Source organism: Strix uralensis, chromosome 13 (assembly GCF_047716275.1).
Source record: "Strix uralensis isolate ZFMK-TIS-50842 chromosome 13, bStrUra1, whole genome shotgun sequence".
Lineage (NCBI taxonomy): Eukaryota > Metazoa > Chordata > Aves > Strigiformes > Strigidae > Strix > Strix uralensis.
Window position 1 is genome coordinate 3,406,528 of NC_133984.1, and position 26,358 is coordinate 3,432,885.

The window sequence follows — 26,358 nt, forward strand, 5'->3', positions numbered from 1 at the left end:
TATATGTGATAGCACTGAAGAAGCTAAAAATGCAACAAAAAACTGTTAGAAATACCACAGACAAGACAGGTTATGTGAAATTAGGGAAGAATCATTTTGCTAAAAGTTAGAGTAAGACTTGAGAGCATTTTAAGAATAGAACAAGATTCTTCCTAAAAAGTTCTACACATTTCAAGAAAAGCTCATTTGGAGCAAACTCACTAAGATTGTTCTAAAACCAGAATCATATACAGACAAAATGGGTACTATAGATGAAATATAAATTGAGCTACTACAGCACTTAGTATATACTATTCAAATTAATATTAGCCTTTTTTAAAAAAAATTAAAAGAATTCTTCATTTTATTGAAGATGTACTTTTTTTTTTTTGACCAGTTTTCAATTTTATATATTAATCCTACTAAACTACTGCCACTTAAATGGCAGTGATGAAACAAACCTGGTGCACAGACTGAGATAATATTTTCATATAGATAAAAATAAGTAATACATTTAAGTTTGAGAATTTTGTGGTATTTTTCTGAAATGTTTAAGTGTTCTTTTTCATTATCTGAATACTTACAAAATTGCTGCTGAAAAATAGAGTTAGCCAAATCCTACCCAGATGACACTACACATCCGTGTATTTTCTCATTCTCTTTGATGAACACCGAGCAGACAACGCAGCCATCTGGTCAGGGAGAAAGAAATTGTGTAAAAATGAGATATGCGTGTGTAAATAAAAGATTGATGAATGAAGCCCTGAAAGCTGAGATGAAAGTGAAGCAGAACAGACAGGTAAATCATTCTGATACTTATGTTAGTGCTGAAATTATGTTCCTCTACTTTCTTATATTTTTTTCTGCTGACAGCAGTGCAGGTGACAAAAAATACTTTCAATTTTGCTGCTGACACAAGTGGTGGAGGTTAGCAAACTGTTTTAGTTCTATTGCTGAGAAAGCATGCTTTAGTCAGGAAGAAGTGAGAAAGTTTTGTTGCTTCATTTTTAATTACTTGCGATGTATCTACATGCTAGTGTGCTGACGGTTATTTAGCTATGAAGTGCCAACTTCAACACTACCTCCAGAGCAACCTAAGATGGCTTGCCAAAATTGAAGCTGAGTTTAGAAAAATGTAACAGTTCTCAACCTGTTCACTTTATCTCAGGCACAAAGGGTTAAATAAATCTTTTTGCCTACGGTTTCAGACGTATGTTTAAGCTAGATTTCTTCCTTAACAAGTGTCTGAATTTTCTGGTGTTAAAGTATGTTTAAATAATGTATTTTTTACAGGCAAGCTTCACCTAAGAGCCCCCTAGACTGAAAATGTAATTAGGATCTGTTTTTTTCATATGAAAATCAAATGGTACAATATCTAATGAACAACTGGTTTAGAAACCAAAGAACTCTACTTGATGCAACTCCTATTCTATTTCAGCAGGAGATAAACCGACTCTAAAAAGCACTTTCTTTGTCATCATGTAACTCCATGTTTCCTGCTCTTCTTTTTCACTATAATTACTCTGCGAGATGGTTTTTAAATGGTAAATTTATGTTTTGGCAATGAACAAAAAAGATGGCACTGTGCAAAAAAACCCACTACAACTAATTTTTCACATAAATAATCATTGACATTACAGAAATCTTACTGAGTACACCTAGAACTACATCACCGTAAGGAGAAATAAATGTTAATGACTCATCTAACACCTGAAATATCCACTCAGTTCTGTAATCTTCTGCATAACTTTCATGAAACAGACTCATTTTATAGATCAGCAGTATCAATCTTATTTCTTAGTTTATTAAGGATCCTATACGGTGCTTGATATTGTGAATTATATAACCATGGAAATCAACATGTTTAAGAAGTTAAGCCTTTTTGATTGACATTTTCATATTCTGTGGATATTGGTTCCCTTATAGTTTAGGATAAAAGACATTTTTTAAAGAATGACCCAAACCAAATCTGTATCACCTACAATTTCAAAGATGTAGGAGTCTGAAAATTAAGGTACTCGGAACCTCAGAGCTGCAAAGTGACAGAATTCAGTCCTTCTGGCTCAAAAATCACAGGCATCTACCATTAGATCTAAAAGATTTTTTCCAACAACTGTCTGCAACAGCACATCTGCTGCAACTGAGCAGCTCTGAATCAATTAAAAAAAAAAGGCAAGAATATATATTATGAGTATCACTTTATTTGCCAGAACAGTTTAGGGTTAAGTTTTCAAAGGCAGGAGCAAGCATTTGATACCAGCCTCTTCTCTGACTGAAGTCAGGCATCTAATTCTAAATTAGAACTTTGGAAAAAATCTTGTATTTTACGTTTTTTTAGATATTAGATTACTGCACTTACTATAGCTATATTAATAATAAAAAAATAATAAAGCCAATTACTGACAATTGTTGCTTAACAAGGTTAGTAAGATAACCAAATACATGAAAGCTAAGCCTATGCATTACTAAGTAAAATCAGTAATAACTTTTAAAGATGTTTTTTTAAACTTAAAACAGTAGTAGAATCATAAAAGTTTCAGAATGTATATGATCATTTTAAAAATACACTGTTATAGCAATGATTTCTAAAAAGATTTCAGTAAGGAGTGCAAGATTTTGCCATATTTCTTGGCATAAAATGAATAAATATGTTATTTTCCTAAAACTAGTCATGTAACAATGATCATATACAAGAAGAGGCCTTAGCTAAAAACTCAATTCCACCTGTGCTTGTTATATATGCTCCAAACTATATACCACCAGTAAAAAAGGTAAGCTTCAGAATATGAAACCAGCATTTCTACCCTTACATCCATTCTAAAGATATTATGGACAGAACATAATATTACCTATTAACAATAAAAACATTTTTTAAATTATTGTTAATGTTGGCTAGAAGAATAGGTAACGTTCTGAATGTGATAGTGTTAAGAATGCAGAATGTCCTTGTAGGAACTTCATGTATGTAATAGCACCACACCAAGAAGGAAGAGAAAACCTATTGTTAATAACTCATTTAGTGCATAGGGCTGCTTACTGAAGACCTTGGCACTGGGGAGAACTCAGTATATACTGTAATCACTATCTATTTTTATTGTGAACTGTTAGGAAAGAGACAACAAGGATAAAAACACGTGGAAGCTTATTACTGAATGAACTGGTGCTATGGAATGGTGAAGAACAGCTGTCATACTGTTATCGCTTACTGACACCCACAACAGAGAGCTGGGGATGACATTTAGCAATGCATGAAATGCCAGAATCACAAAAGAAAAATGACGTCCACAGATACCCATCAGTTACTGCCTCCTCAAGTTTGTATTTTCTTTTAGAGTTTTTAATGCACATTTTCATCTTACAGTTGCTCTTTAGATGCAACATGCATGCTCCTTTCATGCTGCAAAGTGTCAACAGGAAACATAAATCTACCAAACACTGAGGAAAAAACTTGTGTCCTTATGAATAAGTGTTTAAGCTTTTAAGTACCAAAACCCCTATGCCTTAGGAGTTCATTCACGTCTATGTCAGGGAAAGAAATACCTGAGTATATACACGCTCCCTTGCTTATGATGGATACTAGGACAGCTAACAGGCTTTACCTTGCTTTCAGGAGCTCACAATCCTACCACAAGCTGCTTAAAATACAGAGCTGAAAAGCCCCAGAACCCTACTGCAAAAAAAATAGAGTCCCTGTTTGCACACTTTGAGCCATGGTCTATCTCTGTCCTTGCCACAGCTTTTCCAAAATGTAAACATGCCATAACACTTTCCCCCTAAAAATAATTAAGTATTTGTGAGATATATCAGTACAAATAAATATTAGAGTTGGTTATATTTAAACAAACAAATCAAAAACTTTTTACACTTGGGAATAGACATTTACCATACTAGCTTCCATCTAGGCATTAACATCAGTAGTAACAGAAAGCTCTTGAATAAAACACACTACAGACTCCTCCTTGATAGAGAAATGCTAATAGTTCACCACACAAATTACTATAGGAATAAAAGGTATAGAGTAGCTTAGCTCTAATTTTAGTTAGAAGGCAAAAAAGGGAACAATGATTTAATCTGGGCTCTACCATTTGTTTCTTCTATGACCATAGGGAAATCAATTAACTTCTTTAATTTTTCTATTTGCCAGTTATAAAACAGAGATACTAAAAATCAGTCATTATATCTAGATGAAAATCAGACAAATGATAAAGGTAGAAAAGAAGCAGAATTATCATTAATCCCGTAGAATGAAAAGGGAATACTCTCCTGAACTTCCTAAAACAAAAATGAAAAGGATGATTTCCTTTGGGAAAATAAATTGCAAAACACACAATTAACTGGTGATAATGTGTGGGTCACCTGGCACATTATTTAATATAGCAACACAAAGTTTATTAGACATAACTGAAATAAAGAGACACAGTCACTACCTTGAAGAACTCAACATAACAATAAATCAAACAAACAAGAGGCAGGCGACAACCGAAGTAGCAAGGGCAGGTGGCTGTAAAGGGCTGGAATGCAGCACAGGAAGAGTAATTTTACTTTTTCCCTGTTAGAAAATGCAGTAAAAGTTACATCTAGTTTAGTTAATATCTTGAATTCAGACACATAATTATATTAAAAAATGTAGTAATCTTATAAAGTCAGTCTTCAAAGGGCATTCAAAGCTTGGGATAATGCATGAAGGGAAAATGAAAAGAAAAAAAAAGGACAAATTGAATCAACTTGGTGTAATTACGGTAACAAGAATTAACAAAAACACCCAAAGCATATCGGAATGGAAGGGAGTTGGAAGTAGCCCAAAGCTTAGAAGATTTAAGTAGCCAACAGTGCTAAGAGGAAGAAAGCAAGGCAAAACTCCCATCACTGCTGCTGACGTTCATGAAGCACTCCAAGACCCTGCGTCCAAAGAGCCCAACAAGCTGACACACGTGGTCACAGCCAAAACTCACTGTCATCTGTATGAGCCTGAGTAACAGCTAGCCATGCTCTGAAACCAAATGGTATGGGTGGAAAGCAACATTTTTTGTTAAAAGGAATTTTATTTCAGTTGTATTAAATTTCAGTCAATAGCAGGACCTCCAAGACACCAATTCTAGAATTCAATCTTTTGAGCCCCTCAATCTCCCAGTCTGAGACCTCTTCATACAACTAACATTCATCTAGTTGGTCCCTGAAGCCTGTCCTAGGACTGGGAGGGGAAATTTCCAAGAAGCATGTAGGAATAGGGCAAGTAAAGAGCAAAGTAAAGGTGACTGGAGGAAGAATGAATACATTGGACTAAGTGATACTGAAAAGCTTATAGCTACACAACGCTGGAGCAGGGACCGAGGTTAATGGGATTTATTAAGCCTGTCTGCTGTCTCTAGGATGGCAGTGCCTAAAGGCTGAAAGGGGTAGTATGGCTCAGCACTCCCTTTGCTCTTCCTCCCAGTGCTGTGTTCAAACATACGTTAAAAGCAGAAATTAATGAGAAACTAAGGTGTCCTCTCCCCTTATTGGGATTTCTTTCCCCTCTGAATCAAAAAAAGGGAAAAACCCAACAGTCAGAACAACCAACACATATGCAAACCCAGCAGTTTGTCAAGCTTTTTGTTGTTTTCTTTTTCTTCTTCACAGAAGGACTTCTCTTATCCTCCTCTTTGCTCACAGGCACATGAAAAATAACATAGAACCGCTATGAACAAGGCTTTTTTATTTAGCTGTTTTTTGCAGAATATACAGTAAAATGAGAAGTGGTCAAAAAGTAAATGCAGCCTGGGTAGAAGACTGGACAAGTAGAAAAACTAAACATTGTAGTCTGATACTATGCAACAGTTTCAGATAAATGTGTTTTGATGATTTTGAGCAACTGCCTTCAAAACAGAATGTGTTGTTGAAAAGGATGCTGTAGAAACATATTTCACATTGAAAGGTTTTGTGAAATTATATAATCTGTAAAAACCAAAAAATTTGGCCTCTGTTTGCTTTCCTTCCGTTCCTCATTGTTATTATTGCCTCATTATACAGTCGTTTGTACTATGTTTTGTCAGACATTTACTATTGCATAAATTAAAGTCACTGAATCTAGTTTTGCCTACAGGTCTTTATGAAAATACCAGCAACATTTTTATTTGAATGTCAAAGTTTGTCAACCATTAAACTGATTGATTTTTCATTATGCAATTCAATAGAAGAAGCAATCTCCAGTCTGTATGCAACATTACTCTGAGAAAAATACGCATCTTTGAAAAATCCTTCCTGCTTATTCTTTAAAAAAGGTCTCTTCAAAAAGGAACTATGTTTTAGGGCTGGCTTCATACATTTTATTAATATACTAGCAGCAGATACGATGCTGTAATTCAATTCAGTGAAACAGAATGACTTCATCTGTGGTAATCCAAAAATTCTTTAAAAACCTTTCCAAGTGGCTTTGTAAGAAAAATATCTATTGATTTCAACACGGCTTAAGCCCTGCAGTGTGAAGCTACCCTAGCATCCATAACCCCAACCAGACTCAACTCCATAAAGCAAGCTCCTTCAGAGAGCAGCACAGTACAAGATTTCCTGGAGGAAACGTGTCTCAGCCCAGCACTGGTCATGTTCAGAGAACAATTTTCTCAGCTTGCTTAGCTCTTACTCTTTGTGAAATCACCAAGGATGACAGCCACAGAGTGCCTGGAAAGAACTCAAAACTTACCTCATATTCCTCTAAAAATCCACAAAATTCCAAAATTTACATCCAGAGTTGCATTTTGTTTTCCCTGTGCAGGATGAGCTGGTGAACGCTGGTTCATCACTTTAGCCCTGCGGAGCTGAAAAGCAGGTACAGGCTCAACGTTGAGGTGCCACAACAGCACTTTCCACTTGGCAGTGACCATCCCTGGTCAGAGAAGCCATTATTTATCGACTGCAAAGCTTCAAAAAATTCAGAGGAGCCACCCAAAAAACCAGGCCTTCACTTGTGTCATCCTGCATTGAACTGCATCACAGATTTGGTTTACTTGTTTGTATTTTCTGAAGAATGAAGTGACAAAGTCAAATGTAACCACCTAGGAAGACGGGGGGTTATTTCTCCTTCTGGAGTAATTGAGTATGTACTGAAGAGGCATCACGAATGCAAGGCAGAAAAGCGCCAAGTCCTTCAGCACGGCAGCTGAGAAGAGCGCGGAGCAGAGACGTGCAGATCCCCCCTTCCTCAGCGCTGCCTGGGGACGTACCCGTCCCCACGGCGTGTCAGCCCAGGCCTCCTGCTGCTGGTGCCACCGTCCAGGCCAGAGAGGAGACAGGCCGCACCATCGGCAGGGTTGGCCTTCAGCCCTGTGATGAGCATTCACCAGACCCTCCCTGCAACTTTTCCGAGCCCATGAAGTTACAAACTATTTTATCACCTCTCATCAAATTTTACTCCCGCCACCAAGTACATCCCACGTGTATGCAATGGAGGTAGGGAACCAGCAGCACTTACCTTGATTTTCTTTACCTTCTATTACTTCCCATTTATTATTCAAGTATTATCCATTGGCCTGGCACTATTAAACCTCCTTGATCATGTTTGACTCAAAGATTAGAGTGTAGAGCACACAATCAAAAGACCTGTTTAATTTAACTGGGACATGTTACAAGTGTAGAAACAGAACCCTACAAGTACGCATAATTCAAGCTGTAAAAAAGTGAATTAAAATAAGACCATGAACTGTATGTTCATGGTATACATACTGTATTTATAAATTGAATACAAAAGGACAGCAGGTGAAATACTATCCAAAACATGGCCATAACACTATTTTAGGAGTTCCTTCAAGCATACTTCATTCACATTTCTGTGTTTATTGATTTTTCTTACAGATATCCCACTGCTTTTATTTAAAAACCTTCTTAGAAAACAAGATCATTTATGCAAATAAGATATTACAAATGTTTAGAAAAAGGCTGTGTATAAAGAAATCCATAAAATTCATGGTCCACACTAAAGAGATGACATGGAGTACAAAATTCAGCAGTTATTTTGCACTTTATAACCACAAATAGAGTGCATATCCACAGTTGTGGTAATAAACTGAAAGGTGAAGTGCTGCCTAATTACCTTATTTATAAACAGTTCCACAGAATAAAATTTGGATACGATTCTGATTACTTAAATTCAGTGTTATAACTCCAAACAGTCTTCAAGGCGGACAATATTTCAAACTTCAGATCTCAGTTTTCTGAGATTCCTGCTTAATTCAGTCTGTTTATTTTTTTCTTTCTCAAAGGAAAGGATGTTAGGCTCTATTAAGAAAATAATAATCAATAATTAAAAAACTCCACGTTTAGTGCATGTAGCAGTATTTTTCAGATTCACTGGACCATGGACAATGAAACTGAAAGCTAATGTCAGGTTAGAGTAACTTTATTTTTAATTTAACAGCACAGTCAAAAGCACTTTACTACAAAAAAATTATGACTTTCATTATGTCTATAAATAGGCAACCTACTGAATTGTCACACAGAATGTTAATGACATTAGCATTAAGACCTAATTAAACAATAAAGCAATACGCATTACAATCTGCCAGTAAAATATGCATAATCAGAAAAAGATTTTTTTAAAAAGTATAATTTTATGTTATTTTTATTAAGCAGTAAACAACGAGTTTGTGCTGATGGGTGAAACTTTACTTGTAAAACAAAGAAAATGTCATAATGGAAAAAGGGACTTGCCTAACAAAACATCTGCTATCCCAACCACATTATAATAGTTATATTTGATTTTTTTCTCAGAAAATCATTTGCACCTTTACTCAAGTATTACTGCTATCCATTTTTACAGTTATCATTAACACTGTTCATTTTCTTTCTCAAATACATCTATTACTTTTATATTTTATTGACCTCTCAAAAGTCTTTAGAAAATATCTGTCACCATTTTACATCTTTTTAATGTGACATTAAAGGGAAATGACTCAACCGAGTTCACTGAGGAAACCAGTGCCAGAGCCAAAAAATATATCCATTTCTCTTGAATCTCAAGTTGATACATTATTCACTGCTTGTTGTTACTCGTCATTTGAGTACTGCTTCTTCCTCCCTTTATTACACTTGTGCACATGCATACATTTTCAGACATTGCATCAGAGATGACACTGGAATAGGCCATTTAAAGAGATTTGATGCAAACCAAATTTTTAAATGTATACTCTATGCAGTGTGCACTTCAAGCGGTATCTTAGCAGAGATGAATATGTCCTTAAAATGTAACTGTGAGGGCTATTAGCTTTTACCAGGCTCACATTTTCATTTTAGATTCAGACTGAGAGCCTGGAAAGTCATCTAAGGTTTCCTGGCTTAAAACTTCCATGGAAAGAAAATTCAAGCATCATGTACAAGTGTCATCAAAATAAGTTATTTTACGATGGCTTCCTTAATAGTAGATAGCATTTTTGCTGTTTTTCATAAAAGCATATTATTTTTCTGTCTTAAAAATGTATGACGTAATGATGACTACACCATTTTAAAACTATTTCAGCATCCAAACAGGGAGCAGGAAAGTACCACATGACTTAGCTAGTAAGTTCCTGTAAGAGTCATATAGTGGATTCTCTCCAAATAATCTATAGTCTAAAAATTATTCACTGAAGGTACTTAGCTAGGGCTTACACAAAATTTTTGGCCAGGAAAAAAGGTTAAATTCACTGAATATTCACAACAAAGGACTGAACTTTCACACTATTGAAAAGTTCCCAGAGCAAAGAAATGTTTTGTTACATTGGTCTGACAGCTGGTCTCTCATCATGATTAAATGGCTTTCCCTTGGGTGAGCTCCAGAAACATGCTCAGGTTTGAAACAGAACAGATTCAGAATTCCACACTGGCCATTACAAAGTTACTTATGTATGCAGAGTCTAAAACATTGCACAGGAGTGTTTGGATTTGTGATTGAATTTTTTTTTTTTTTTTAAGAGAGAAGACTCTTGTAAGCTATCCTTTTCTAGACTCAAGCTTCCAGTATGATGTCAGCCAGTAATTAAAAAACTTGTTCCTCAGTCTGGACATTCAACTCAGGTTACCAGCTTACCAACAAATACCACACTGGTTTTATGGCTTGTGAACTAGGCCTCGAGGTATCAATGAAGTGCAGTCTAGCACGATGTTATCCAGATGTTTTATCATTGCGCTAATATGACTAACTTAACAACTTCAGGATTGAGACAAGAATCACTTCCAACAGCGAAGCATTTCTTAGTTCAGCTCCATGGTCAGAGCAAAAGAAAAGGAATGAGATAAAGCTACTCAACTAGAGAATAAGCTTCCTGAAGTTGAAGCAGCAAAAAAGCAGTTATAAAAGCCAAAGCCACATTTGTTAGCCACCACTGGTGATTGCCATCATGCAGTAACACCTCAGAAGGGAAGCCTCCTCTGTTTGGGAGAGCAGATGGAGCGTCCAGAGCCTTTGGCATGCCTCACTTACTGTAGTCTTAACCATACAGAATGGAAGAACAGCACTAAATCCTTCTCCAGAGACCCAAATATATTATGAACTATGGGGTGGCACTTGAGAAGGAAGTATGAAATCCTGAAAATCTGTATCTAAAAATGTGGGTGTTCTGAGATTTCGTAAAATTCAGCATTATCGGTATTAAGAGCACAGTTTCCTTGCACCATGCCTCTTATGGTAATCAAAAGATTAGACTGTCACTAAAAAAGTATTTCAGTTCTACTTGATGTCATATCTTTCTGAGTAAAAAAAAATAATCTGACAGGCAATAGGAAAAAGTAAAATCAGGTGAAGTGATATACTGGCCAGTTATAAAACTTGCACCACTCTCAAAGAAGCTTTTCCCCAGGATTGAGAAGACACCTACGTAAAACTGCCACTTGAGTGGCATTATACACACTGCGAGTCAGCCACTGTCTACGCAACCATTGTTTAGTCAAATACATCTGGGTCAATATACACTCAGGTTGATACCTTCCATCTTTTTGTCAATGTATGCAAGTAGTGTAAAATATATTGTCTCTTAGAATTGTGACAGGAAGAGCATTTTCTATTAAAGTCTTCTCTGATCAGAACTCCCATGCAGTCAACAACTGCATCTTCCTGATACTTCACTGTCAACTTTCTAAATCTCAAATGTCATTGAGATTTACAACATTCCTGCCTGGCTCCCCAGCCAGATTTTGAAGAACCATTCACTCTTACAAACATGAACTGGCAGCGTGTAAATAAACATAATGGTGGAATTGCTAATAAGCTCTATTTCCACCAAAAGTAATTTTTTTGCTAGATGTGAGATTGACAACATGAATTCTACATGGCTGACCATTTCCTACTACTTATCTCTACAGCTGAAAGTATCCTTCTATGGTAACTTTTTATCACATTAAAAAAGTTATTCTTGAAATCATAGACACCTAAATTAAGATTTCCATCTCATTATTGAAGCAATCTTACTATTAAATTGGGTTGCAATAAATGAACATTTAACTTCCAGTGTCACAAATACTTCTACATCCTACCAGAGATACTCTGCATTACTACTTACCCAAGACATGCAAGCAAATGCCCTGCCACCACAACTCTCTCACATATTTTTGACAGTTTTGGTAATAACTGGTAGTTCTAACTTTTGGACATTTTATAGTGGTTGATTTCTGCAAAAGTTTAAACGATAAACTTTTATGAGTTAATAATTTTGTCATAAGATATATATACACACACAGTTAATTAATACTATTTGAAAAAAATTGTTATGAGTTGTATACACACACACAAAAATCAATTAAATTTCATGATGTGATCTCAGTAACTTGCTTCCTTAATTGGAAAATTAGCAATTGCATTAATTGCAGTCACAGAATCCTAATAAAAACATAAAAAAAGGCATCAACAGCAGACAACCGACCAGAATCTGCAGAGCTTATTGATAATTAATGGGTGAAAAGGACATTCATTGTGGCAGAAAAGCTAGGAGAGATCTCTAGGGCAGTTTAGAAGGGGATGACTTGCAACTGATATAAAATTGTGAGATAAGTAGAAATCTAAAATGTACTGCAGAGGATTATATAAAAGATCTACAGTATTAACTGACTGAGCACCAAAATACACAGTAAAGCATGGATAAACATATCCACAGATAAACAAAAAATAATACTCTTATGTGTACTGTAAAGCCCTCAGTGCATGTGCTGGGTATGACACCATTTTAATGTTACTCCATTCTTGGTTAATTGTGCCTCATTCTGAAAAGCACACACGTATTTTTTTTTTCTCCAAAGTGCATAAACTGTTAGAAATTGTGTAGAAATCTCACTTCGCAAAAGTGAAAATAGAAGTGCAAGACTCAGGTGATCTCGGAGCATGAAGGTTACAACAAATAGCCCCCATTTTATCCTCCCCCTCCCACTACAAGAATCCTGTTTTAGCTATTTCCATTTGTTTGTCTGTCTCTCCTTTCTTCTTTGCACCACCCAAGGAAAGTGCGTAGTTCACATGTTTTCCCACTCCCAGGCTGGAAAAGTGTTGAAGAAATTAATTTTATCCTTTCAACAGATGAGATTATGGATTGTAAGTGATCTAGTCTCTTACTGTGTGAAAACAGTATTTTAATACTCCTGACTTGTCATTAATCAATACAGTACTAGCAAATTGTACTTGAAATTAAGCTGTTGCAACTCACATTGCTGATGTAGGAAGATTTGGAGGGGAGAGAGAGGGGGACCTAAAATACAATGAGATCCAGAACAAAAGGAGCCATGCAACCTCCTGAGTACAGAAATGAAATTGATACTAGCTACCTAAAAGGAATCGTTAGAGGAACTCTGACAAGATTGGGAAGTGCATGGAAAATATAAAATACAATATAAAAGATTAAACCCCTGAAAATTCCTTAAGTCCTCTTCAGAGCATTTCAGTGAAACGGAATAAAGCACGTGCTCCATCACATTTCCACACAGGAGCTGACAGTGCCTGGACATTTCTGAATCAGCAAGTCTAACATGAAGATTTTTTTTTTCAGGGGTCAATTTTCCCATTGATGCAAGGAGGATTTACACATGCAAGTCCCATTAACATTAATAGGAGTTACCTACATAAATCCCCCTGCAATGATAGGAGAAAAGACCCCATAGTCCGCAAGGATCCAAGTTCTAATGATTACCTGTCAAATGGCCCTAAGCATCATCATTGCCAGAAAAAGCAGACGTAGCAGCTTCAAGGCTGGAAATACTTCCAAAGGAACAGTAACTAATTGCAGTCAAACAGATAAGGCAATATAACAGCAGAAGGGAAAATGGCATAAAATTGACTGTTTGAATATTAAGGGTTAATCCAATTAACCAACTTAAAAAGAAAGTACTCATTAAAAAAGGAATTCAAACATATCAAAGCACTCCTTAGGAAAAAAAAAAAAAAGTGTGAATATTGTATGAGCTCCAAGGTGCTTGAAGGATAATACAGCTACTTGTTTAAAAATTCAATTAACCTTATCTTTCTTTAACTTGATTTATTAATAATCCTACAGATAAATTGCCAGTTTTTAAAAAGTCATGTTATCTTTTGAATACATCCTGTATGACAAGCCTTAAAAACTACTTCAAATAATCCTAACCCTCACTTTGTATGCTTAAATCATTTAAAGCAAGAACAAAATGCAGTTCAGTGCATGATTTCTGCAAAATAAAAGATCAACAGTCTTATCTACTGCTATTGCAAGCGAGCTATTGGGTACTCAAGTACCATAGGAAAAACATTTTATGTTTCCATTCACCACAGGAACGAGACATGAAAACAGTTTTTAAGCAATCAATGTAGTGTAAAGTCATAGCCTACAACTTGTAGATTATTCCGTTTTATCTAAAATAAAATCTGCAGTATTTTAAAACTTTGCTTCACATGGACACGGAGCACTAAGATATTACTTTATATAAACGTACCACTACATATGTAAACTTCAATCTTATTACAAATGTCAACATGATGAAAGTAGACAGCAGAATTATCAGGAAATCTCCGCTAACAAATGAACTGCTTTTCTTGTGTAATTGAAAGAAAACACAGAAAAATGCACTTGCAAGCAAACCTTTAATTTTCATCAACCGATTTCCTTGTAAACATAGAAGATGAAAAATTACACTGTGATCCCTATTACTGAAAGACAAATAGGGACTAGGTCCTCCACTCAGTTCTTTTACAGATCTGTAGATGTTAAATACAATTACCATATACTCATGCTTTCCAATACACATAAAAATTACAGCTAAATGAAGAGCCAGTCTGCTTATTACTATATATAAATAACTGCTCAACCACAAGCATCCAAAGATAACTGTTGTTTAACACTGGAAACATTTCAACCACATATTTTTCCGAGGACTTTAGGAATATACACACAACGGTACCTATCCAACAAACAAAGAATGTAAACACTAATAAACCAGTTTTTGAAATGCAAATCGGACAATGTATTATGATGCAAGACAAAGTGAAGTTAGCAGTATCAGTTATGCTGTAAAAAAATAAATAAATTAACCTTTATGGCATGAAGCCATTTTAAAGGCAGGCACGTGCACCGCAAAACTGTACAACAGCCTGGATGTATCAAGTTCAGGCAGTGCTGAATATTCACTATTCAATGGCATATTTAATTTACGTACAGTATTTAAGCACTGCGAGAACTATATCTAAGTTTATGTAGAAGTTTAAACCCTGACTCATCAAAATTTACCAATCTCTATATCTAGATATACTACTAATCTATTTGGTGTACATTTTAAGGTAAATCTTTAAGTAAATGCTAAATATTTTTCATCATCTGAATATTTAATTTCAAGCATTGTTCAGAAGAAGTGCAAGTTTATCATGGTCATTTACAACAGCTTTCTCATTTTGTAATTTTTCGTACAAACTAGGCTTATAAATACTTCAATAAATTTTATTGTATAAATGCTTTATGATTTATCATTACAAAATGCATAATTTACAGCTATCGCACTAATTTTAATCCTACTGACTGCGATCAATACAAACCTTTGGAATTATCAGTTGAGCCTTCTCCCCACCACAAAAACCCTCAATTAATGATCATCTAAACCTCTCAGACACCATACTTCGCAAAATTAACTACTGGCTTATTAAAGGCCCGAACACTGCAACAAATCCAGGGAAACTAACAACAGGTACGCTTCACTCATGATTTTAAATTCTGTTGGGAAAGCTATCATTAAGTTTAAATTGTGCTATTTTGCTGACTACAGTAAATTAAGTCGCTAGTGAAAATATGTGATCTATTAGATCTTATTAAAAAAAACCTGAATATAAAATAGTTTCATACTGGATTATATTTTTTTCTAAATTACTGCATGAATTTCAAAACCATACCAGAAATTTTTCATTATACAAACTATAACATATTCTAAAGCCACTCCAGAATTCTCAATTTATTGCCTTTAAGTTCCATTTATAAAACCACTTTGATGGACAGATTGTGAAGCTCACCTTCAACTGTTTAATTAGCACAGATCCAATGATTTTTAGTAGAACTTCAATACGTTGTATCAGAAAATCATCTTCTGATGGGTAAACAAACTTGAAGATTTTTTCTTTTGACTAAAAGATGGAGGATTCCTTCCAAGATATAAAACAAAACCAAATTCTCTTAACAAATCATTAATGCTGTTTCAGCATTTTGAATTCAAATGCTTTGTTCTACATTTTTTATTCAGCTACACATACCCCTGGATCTGGTGGACTTATGACTATTTAGAAATGTCCCAGCTATCAATGAAACTATTTGATGAAGAAAGATTATTCAAGCTAAGGAAAGTAAGGCAATTGCAAATAATACGGCTATATGGTTTTTAAACCTCTTTTTCTTACCCTTCCTCCCTTACATTTTAGTTTGGGTCAACCTCCTCTTCTACTAAGAGAACAGTGCTAATTCATTCTTCATTATCCTCCTTCTTAACAGCAGCACTATCTCCGCTACTGCTTTCCTCAGTTGCGGATTCAGGTTTTGTCTCTGGTGAATTACTGAATCCAGACTCTTCTGGCACAATCTCATCTTCATCGTAAATAATATCTTCTGGATTCGGTGGTGCTGGGCAAAATTCCTCTGCAGGAAACATTTCTTGGAAAATGGTCTCAGCCTATTCAGAAAAAAAGCATAAAATAAACTTTACCTTGAAATGTAATACATTGCAGCAATATTTTACAGATATTTAAGATTAACCTCTGTTCTTTCAAATCAACAGGATTTAATACTTTGACAGTATTGTAAACACAGGTAATCCATTCCTTCTTGCAGTCCTCGAAAAAGAAAAAGCAATCTATCTTTTTACATTGTTCTACTAGGAAAGTCAAAGCACAAGGCTTTTTAAAAAATGCTGGTCATTCTACACCGTATGGAGAACAATGATGATGACTTTTTGCAAGCAAAATTATGTTTTCCAATATACAAATATCCCTAGCTGCAGTCAAATCCAAAGCAAGGGAAAGACCTTGCCTCTTTCCGGAGAGAAGAATCAATTTCACATAACAAGCAAAACCAGGGAATTGTTAATATGTACAACCTACATCATATCTATATAGCTTTCCTTCTTAAAATTTAAAAATTACAAAAAAGTTTGCATTTCTGTTTTTCTGAACAGCTCATATGTAGCTCAACTGAGAACTATTCTCATCCAGTGGAATATTATCATTGAAAATATACGCATATTTGTATACAATACATGTATAATTTATTCAAAAACCATGTCTATCATTTCAATGTATTATGTGCATACACCTATGTGCACAAATTGTGTCTTTCTGAAAAGAACTATATAAGCAACTTTTATTTAGATAAAAAGACAGTTACTCTTAAGATATAGCTCAAGGATTTAATTTACAATGCACTTATTCTTCATGCCATCAAAATTTAGAAATTAAGTATACACAAAAAGTTAAGGTTTTTGACCACTGCAATGAAAGATGTTAAAAAGAAATGTGGTTTTAGTTATTATTACAACATACAGAATACAACTACAAAATCTGGGATAGAAAAAACCAAAATAATACGATCTTAGAATTCTTGAGAATCAGACATTTTCTAAAAACAAAGGAGGCCAAAAATCCTTTAAAAAACACAAGAATGCAAGGAGCTTTGTTACCTAGTGTTAAATAGTTTTACATGTTCTTGTGCAAATAACCTATCTATAAGCTTATCTTAAAAAAAAAAAAGCTACAGACACTCAGGAGTTTATTTACTGAATCAACATCCACTTCCCACTTCCATAAAGATTTTCTTTTCCAACCCCTTAAGCTTCTAAGGCAAATGGAAACAACTGATGCAGATCCCAGTTACATTCTGGGTTTCTAAAAAGGCAAAGGAACACTGTCTCTTGATTTAGTCTATTCGGTAAACTATGCCCTAAAGACGACCTGTGATGAGAGCTCCCACATAGGCAAGAATGCATTTAATCTTTATATTCATACTGCTACCAGACACTGCACTGAAGAAGCTGACAGTAGGGTCAGTTAACACCAACTGCAAAGGCTGATTACATGATGCGGATTCCTGGACAAGAGGGAATTGTTTTCAGATTAATACATCATTGAGCATGTACCAAACAGCTTTCTGTGATAAACTTCACTGCCCACCAGCACTGGATTTGTATCACCAGCACGTGGATGCAGGACTCCACTATTAACTGCTTAAATGACCCTGTCTACTCTCAGTTCAATTTCATTTTTCATTCTGCTTCCTAAATTTCACTCTTTCATACTCATTTAAAACTATTTATATTAGTATATTAAAAAATATACAAAAAGATTTTATTCTCTGCTTCAAAACCAGTGTTTTGTAATTTGATAACCTTGCCTAGTAAGTCTAGGGGGCAAGGGGATACAAATATCCTACAAAAAGTTTACAGAACTAACTTTTTGAAGGCAAGAGTCTGCACTTGTCCTTGAAACTCTAAAAATATACTTCAACTATTATTATATTTAATACTGAAGAAAGGTACCATATTTTGCACTGAATATATGACAAACTAGAGCAGACAAACATTTCCTATGCAGTTCTCAACAATTATTTGCTGACTAGTTGGAGACTGAATATCAACTCCAAAAATGGCCAAATAATGATGAGGTTGAACGTGGAAAGAAACTCTCAGTATGTTAAGTAGGACATCATGACATCGATTATAACTGAACAATTTAATGGTATAGAGTGCTTTCAGGTCTAACAATTTTTTAAGTTAACCTCATCCAGCTCAAGTAATGCAGAATAACCAATAATAAATTATCAGCTCCTTCATTATAACACTTTTGATACTTATTGGAACTAATTTAGTAAATAGTTCCTTCAATATTTAGTAGTTAAGTGTAACAGCTTTCAAGTGTGTATGTTCGAATTAAGCATTAAGACATAAGCATGTAAAGCATTTGCATAGATACTCTAATTTAATAACTGTTAGAAGTTGAATAGAACGATGTTTTGTTACTGTTTTATTGTATCCCAGCTATACACCTTGATGGCATGTAAACAAGTTGTATGGGCTTTCATAGCAACTTTTACAGAGAGCACCACCAAACTAACAGTAGTTTGAAATAGGACACACTTGAATAACTCTGAAATCCTTCCAGATACAGAAAAACACGTAATCAGGTTAAAGGACAAATACTGGCATAACAATTTTAGTGCTTCCTCTTATGAACATGAAGATGCCTCAGAAATCTGAAATACTTCAGGGAACATACTACTTTAGAAGATAATAATTCATGTCAGGTTGTAGCAGCGAAAAAAGAGAAAACGGAAAGCCAGATGCTTTACTTGATCCATACATACAGAATTTGAAGCAATCATAAACGGCACTTTACATTTTATTTAGCCTATCCTCAAGGAAGACATCAAAATTAATTCAATATTATACTAGGAATTCAACTAAATTAATTTTACTAAATTAAATTTTACTAAATTAAAATAAGTATGAAGTCATTTTTATACTGAGCTGTAGATGGATAATTGCCTGTAAAAGTTGTGGTGTCTTGCCTTCTAAATAACATATTATCAAACAGCATGACATATAGAAGTTAGTAATACTAACGGTAATGAAAACATAAATCATGGGAAGTATCATTAAAACAGTTAACACAGAATTGATTAGAGAAATTAGATTCAATTTTCCAAGCTATCTCCAAGACTAATACACATAGTGGGTTTTTTGTTTGTTTTTTAAAGTGTTCTCATCCATAAGTCTGTAAATATTTCATGTTTGGAGATTTCCATCCCATTGCTACAAAGATGAAAGTGATCTGGGGATAGAAGTCACACCAATTTATATGTATTTCCCTCCTCCACTTGTCTAGAAGGTACCTGCATGCTCAATGGGGAGGGTGTATTCTAACTGTGAGTTCTGCTTTATCTTCAGACTGTTCTTCACTTCGTTCTCACATACACTCCTCACTTTTATTTTCCCTTACAACTTTTAATTATAAACATGTTTGCACTAAGATATTTTTCAGTCTAACTAGTGACCATTTGTTTCAAAATTTAAAACAGGTTCAAAAAAATGTAGCTTCTATCTACTCTTTCTGAAAGGCAGTGTTTTAGGCTCTTGATTGTTTCTCCTCTGAGATCTGCTTGTTTGACATCTATCTCACCGATGGTCAACAGATTTAACACAAAACCTTACTAGAATATTTAAATGCAGCTTGATCTATAATACCATTACTCACTGGTAAGAAAAAGACAAATCTGAATGCTAGAAAAGGTGGCTATCTAGAATTAGAAACAGACTGTTTTTTAAATGTATTTAAACTGCTTTTGACCTCCACTGTTTTAAATAACAGTTAAAAAACTCTGATTTAGAAAAGAACTCATTTACCACTTAAAACTGCTACCATAATAATTGTCTTGCATTATTTTTTGTCTTTACGGTTCTCTATCCTCTTGAGAGGCAAATTATTGCCTAGTAAAGCAAAATGAAGGGTACTATTAGCCCTTAATTATACTGTTCTGACACTACAGTTCAGGCTATGTCAGCCTTTCTACTTTAAAAATCTTATTTTTAAGAGGTTTATGACTTAAGTCATAAAAAATTCCTGCAACTGGTTAGAAGATGGCATGCACATTCTCTGAACGTGGTCATTAAAAAAACAGCTTTAAAAATGACTAGTGCCAGTTAATCCTACAAAGATGTAAAAGTGTTCTCACATTAGTTCTGAAAGCACCCTGACATCACAGTGATGCTGTGGCAGATTTGCCTAAGGATTTATACCTTCCTTATCAAGGTGGATCTCTGAATGCAAGAGCAAAACAGAAGCATTCCTGTAGTTGTCTTTTGCTGCTCAAGTATAATCTACATATTTGCATGATCTTGTTGAGCATGATACTGCTCAACAGTAGTGGGGAAGGCACAATGAGTGGTACCCACAAAGTCCTTTGTGAATCTCTGTGTACCTACCCCTGAAGATAAGGTGTCCCTGCATATCCTGCCTACTGGAACACAGAAGGTGGCTATTTCAGTCTCTCCATCTACCTAGTTTTGTTTAGGGAGCTTTCACTCTTCACCTCCAATTTCAAAGCCCTAGTAGTTTGTCTTAAATTGAGTAGTGGTATGATATGCCACTACTAGGAAAGCTGCAAGTGGTTCTCAGTTCAGGATTGTAGTTAGCAGGAATGAGGTATGTAGACAACCAAATACTGAGAATCAAAAATCAGAACTGAGTGTGACTTGATGCCAAATACTATCTTAAGGTCATGAATAGAATGACATTCCCTTCAATTCCTTCAGACTCAATTACACCATAATTTTTTAATACAGTGATACTAAGGCAAAGACAAGGTAAACAGACAGATAGTTTAAAATACTGGATTAGTACTTATGCTGGAGTTTTTTCCCCAATAGATTTTAGGTTTACGACTATGTTCTGCAACTACTTTGATGATCCTTCCTACTTGAACTGTAGATAGGCTTTTCTGACCTTTGATTTCTACTGCTTCTCTACTACTGCACCTTCTCTTTAACCTTACAAGCAAAAGGCTACATATTTTGGGGAGTTATCATTTACATTTCTGAAATATTTGCCAGTTTTTCCTTTCCACAGTATTAGAGCAAGTAACCATTCTACCAAGATCATCATCTTCAGGTACTGCTGCCTTCCGGGTTCCCTTTACCTGTTCAGATTAACTACCTGTTACTCCTAATGTTACTGTCTCAACTGACCTTTTCTCCAGTTTCCTCCATTCTCAATCTCACTGAGATACATTTTGCTCATTAAGTTAGATTTTTTTGTATGTCAAGCTGTGAAGTTTTATAGCTGTATTAGTACTAATTACTCAGCATAAAGTAGAATAACCCAGAACAAAAGTAGACTGTACTGGACTTCCTTGGTCTTGAAAATTACACTTCTGCAACCAAAAAAAAAAAATCAAATCTGCCCAACCTGTTTGACAGCACAGTCATTTCCTAAAGCAGAGTCTGGTCCAGAACAGACATAAACATTTGAGGGTAAGCCATCATATGAACTTTTCTCAACTCCTGAGGAATCTCTCATGTTGAAGTAGACTGCCCAGAGGACTCTAGGTTTTTCCAGTTCTTCATTTTCAGCCTCTGAAAAGAAAAAAAAGTGTTTCCAGTAACCAATGTTCACGTATAATAAGAGAAACACATAATCTAGAATACTAAAAGTCAATTTATTAACACACAATTACTGTAATAATTTTTTTTCTATTAAGAGCTAATTAATTTTAGTTTTCGTTCTTTTCTGAGGTACTCTCTCATCACATTTTGCTTTTCCTTTACAAGCATAGGTATGTAAACTCTACTTATTCTGTACACACTATGTCACATAAGAACCAATTATCACCTAAAAGCATACTACCAAGAAGTTTGGTCTAAATTTAATGTCTTTCCACTACATGTTATCTAGTTTACTCTGGATAAATTCCATGAGCATATGACAGTCTGAACACGTCCTCCTGGGCTGTGCCAACTTGAAGCTATTGCACTCCATATGCAAAAATATTTTTGATGTATACTTCCCCCCCCTCATTTAATAGTTTATCTTTGTATGGGAACTCTTCTCATAAGACCTTTATGTGCTTTAAGATTGAGCATCTTCAAGTCAATCGAAGGAGACTAACTAATGCTCATGGTTCAAATAAAAGAAATGTTAAAGAAAAGATCCACAAAGAATAGCTGCCCCCCAAATTAACTGCAGATAAAGAATTACCAAAACCCAGAAGTACTCTATTTAAGATGTGTGATACACAGTACGTAGAATCTCTAAACTGTGGAAATACTGCTAAATGAAAATAAATGATTCATTTATATTTATCTATGCTTATTGAGGACTTGTACTGTGCTACAATACTCATTATGAATACAAAGTGATCATGAACTACATCTTGCTTGTTCATCACCTGTACCTTCTTGCAGTTACTTTGCACATTCATATAACCCCTCTGCATACTGGCAGAAAAACCTCTGGGAAGATGAAGGTCACTTTTTAACAGTGCAGAATGCAATGGAGGAATACACAACATAGATTCTTAGCTTAATAGATACTATTTGTTTGGCATATTTGCTGTCCCCTGTTTGGTATTTCACCTCCTCTAAAAGTAAATGAAGCTTGTAAAAGACCTTGTGAGATTTACTTCTTTCCAAGGAAGAAAATTCTAGATAACAGCAGCATTCAAACCAGTATTTTAAAGCAGTTGAATTAGGAAAAAAAAAGAGATAAATCTATGCTATTCCTTTAGTATCTTTTTATAACTGTCAAATATTAAAAAAAAAATAGGTGCTAACCATACTGAACAGTTTGAAATATAAATTAAATTCATCAGCCTGTGAAAGTCTGAGCCTTAATACAGGGCAAGATGCTCTTTAATATATTTAAAAGTTCACATTGCTCATAAAAGTTACTTCTTCCTCATTTCGGCAGGAAAATGAATGGAGTCCTCTTCTCCAGGTGACTTTGCCTCTTTGACCTGCCATGGCCCAGTGCTCACTTTATCTGGTGATTCATTTTCAATAACTCCAACAGTATTTGTTCTGACATTTTAATTAAAATACGACCACTACCTCATCCTGATGATAAAAAGGCCTATGTGTCAGTGAAAACTAGCTTTTCAGTGCCTCAGTGCACCTGAGGACCCCTATGATCACAGAGTTTCTACAGAAGAATTTCAGTCAGGTTCTAAACAATATATCATTTCAAAACTGGATCACTTTAAACATTAAGATTAATGCTAACCCCCCCAAATGATTAGAAGACTCTAAACTGCAAGCTAATCTTCTCTTCACCAATTGAGTCTTTGAAACACATGGTGCTGTCTTGAAAATTTAAGATATATGTTAAATATTAAAAGTTGGAAATTAGCAGGCTTTAAATTAACAAATATCAACATGAAAAGTGTTTGCAGCTCTCCAACCTAATACAGCTCTCTATTTACAAACCCTAGTTGTATTATACGTATTTGTTTTGCAAAGGCTCTTGTACTACAAACCTAGTAAAAAATTTACGTCTTTGGGACATCAAAGATGCCTTTCCTGTAAGCAAAAAGAAGGAAAATGCCTATTATGTAATACTCCCTATTAAAAGTATTTCGTTGTCTAACAAAAACAATACGATATTTGCTTTTTCATTAAAAGGCAGAAGAAAACAAATGTAAAACTGGAAAAGAACACTGAAAAACAAACTTGTGAAAAGCTGAACGCAACCTTTATGAAACACTGTTCTTGGTTACAGAGCCCTGAGAGGAAAAAAAGGCTGGCCACATAAAAGACTGCTTTTTTTCCTTCAAACAGCAGAAAATTCTACCTAAATTCCTGTTATGCTTCCCTAATGAGGCACAGTAGCAAATATTATAAGCAAACCAATTATAAATATTATAAAACACTTCCACATCTTACTAAGTGGCATATATATGAACATAAACACTTCACTGACAGTTAAGTATTGTTTTCTTATACAAGAACTATGATTTACTGTATTTAAGTATGAGCACACCATATTTAAAAATGCTTTGCCAAGGTTAGAACACAGCAACACCTTCTATGTGCACACTACCTATTCTATGAGCATCTACCAAAAATATGATTAAATTCAAGATCTCGGGATAAATTTCACAGACTTCTGTGGCACTAGCTCGAAGTATCTCAGCGACAATTTCTTTCTAGGCAACAACTGCTTTGTCAACAGCTACTTTCCTCTGGGACTGAAATTGTCCATCTCAAGGTCACAGTTCATGATAGTAGTTGGTAAGGTCTCCTTGAATTTAGGGCCAAATAGTTAATTATTGATAATGGCTGGAAATCTATCTTCCTGATAACACTGCAGCATGTAACGATTTTATGCTTCCACCGCTTAAAGGAGAATCCAGAGAATTTCAACTAAAAACAGCAACAAGGAAGCAACTGAAGAAGAGAACAAAAAGATGAGCAACAGTCTTAGAATAAGAGAAGGCAAAAGAAAACTAAAATCTTATAGCACTGAGCACATCTGGCAGCTGGAGGAGAAAAGCATTAACTTTCAGGGGTTTGAAAACTTTTGTTAGGGATACCCAAGTGATAGAAATCACTAAAAAACAGGATAGTGTAAAAAAACAGATTCACAAATATTTCATTTCACTACTGCACCTTTGAAAGACATGCTGAGAAGCAAATATGTTTCCATGAAAAAGAAAGTGTGAAAAATTAAAAAGGTCCTAGACACTTACAGTATACTGAAGTTAAACCACAGCTGAAGAAGACTTGGAACATTAGATCATGAAATACAAAAAACCTGACATCTGTCTAATCAATCTCACTCTCAAAATAGATTCCTTTATTTTGAAATGCTGGTATCTAAATTGCAGCTCACCATATGTTGACTCTGATGACAGATTCAGATGTTCAGTAACAGATACTTTAGTTACAAGGGTAAACTATATTTTTGCAAAATAATCTCTTAATACTTCTTTTATTTATTTTTACCTTTTTCTGGATTTAGATTGAATAACTTCTGTACAACAGGCTCTAAATCTTCTCTAGCAGTTTTAGTTGATGGACAGGTTAAATGGACTAAATCTGTTAAAAGAGAAGACACACTAATTACAATCACCAATACACAGATATATAATTTACAATTTTAAAAGGCACATCAGGCTTTAGAAATCACTGCTCTTCATATAATCACTTCACTGAATCCAGAGAAGTACTGTATTATGGAAATACAGTGTATATACACCACACAGAAATTTTCTTAATACATCTTGTAAATATCTCCCTCTTCCGTACATGTTGGTAAGATGGAAGTATAACTTAATGTTGGCAGTGCAGACACAGAGAAAGCCGTTCTATGAAACGGTGTCTATTGATACCAGGAAAAGCAGCACCAAGATTCTGGATGACACATCGTATTTATCATTAATGACCTCCAGAAACCCCAAGAACATTCTTATCGGTGTTGACAGTCTAGTAGTTCAACAACGTTCTAAACCCAGAAATACCACTACTTTCATCAGCACTCTCCTTTAAGAGCTAAATTGGGACTGAGTGGGAATTTGGAAATTCGGCTACTCACAGTTTAAGTCTGGCTGTACTGGTGTAAGTAGGAAGCTATTTTTCTCCACTGAAGTAAAAAGTTTGAGCAAGACTTCCATTTCATTTATTGTACTAAACAGTAAATAGGAGATGAAGTGAATAGACACACGTTTTAAGTTACAGCTCAAGTGGGCTGGCAGCTCAGTTTCTCTCCAGCCACACAGAGAATGAAGAACACTGAGAACACTGTTATGTTTTGACAAACTAGAGAGAATTTAAAGATAAGCACTGCTGAATATCAGAGAACTGTTCTACAACACTTCATTCATTCACCTTCTTAAACAATGGGAGAAACAACAGTTTTGTGTTTGGGTAAGGGTGAAATTAGGTTAGGTGGGCCAGCAAGGATTTCTAGGATTTGCAAAACTGATTTCAAGTACTTCATTTCAAGAGGTGCTCTGTACACATCAGAAACAAATCACAGAGTACAGCAAACCCATGCAGGAAAAAGATGGCATGAAAAGATTATAGACCACAAGAACGTATTTTTGGAACTGTATAATTAATCAAAATTCACCTTACAGCATAAGCAAATCAATGTCACTAAATCCAATTTTGAATTTGTGAAAATTCACAGTTTTGCTTGAATAATGCAGATTTGATATTTAGATTTCTTGTTAATGCACTTGTTTTCATGAAAAAAAAGTTGCTAAACGGATTCCTCACAGAACATACTGTTCCTTTATTTGTTCTGTTTTGCAAGCTAGTGAAGTTGCTGACTCCTTGGAAAAGATAATCACTTGATGCAGCGCTTGACCTCTTTTCTGTTCCATTGGTCTCTATTCAGATACAGAACCAGGTACTCTGCTGCTTTATCCCCCAATTTTACATCCATTCACTCAGATATTTAAA

At 35.0% G+C, this 26,358-nt stretch overlaps 1 protein-coding gene across 4 annotated transcripts in view; it reads right to left on the reverse strand.

Moving 5' to 3' along the window:
- Positions 1-572: 572 nt before the first annotated feature.
- Positions 573-26,358, reverse strand: part of CHM (CHM Rab escort protein) — an 83,617-nt gene continuing 57,831 nt past the window's right edge. For 2 of the 4 annotated variants that reach the window (XM_074882241.1, XM_074882238.1), the window contains 3 exons: positions 24,898-24,990; positions 21,365-21,531; positions 14,002-16,083 (listed from right to left, as the gene is read on the reverse strand). In XM_074882241.1, coding sequence (XP_074738342.1) covers positions 15,877-16,083; positions 21,365-21,531; positions 24,898-24,990 — 467 coding nt within the window. In that variant the 3' untranslated portion in view covers positions 14,002-15,876. Of the gene's footprint in view, positions 672-8,336; positions 11,593-14,001; positions 16,084-21,364; positions 21,532-24,897; positions 24,991-26,358 lie in introns of those variants that run through there. The other 2 variants (XM_074882239.1, XM_074882240.1) reach the window with 2 other exon arrangements.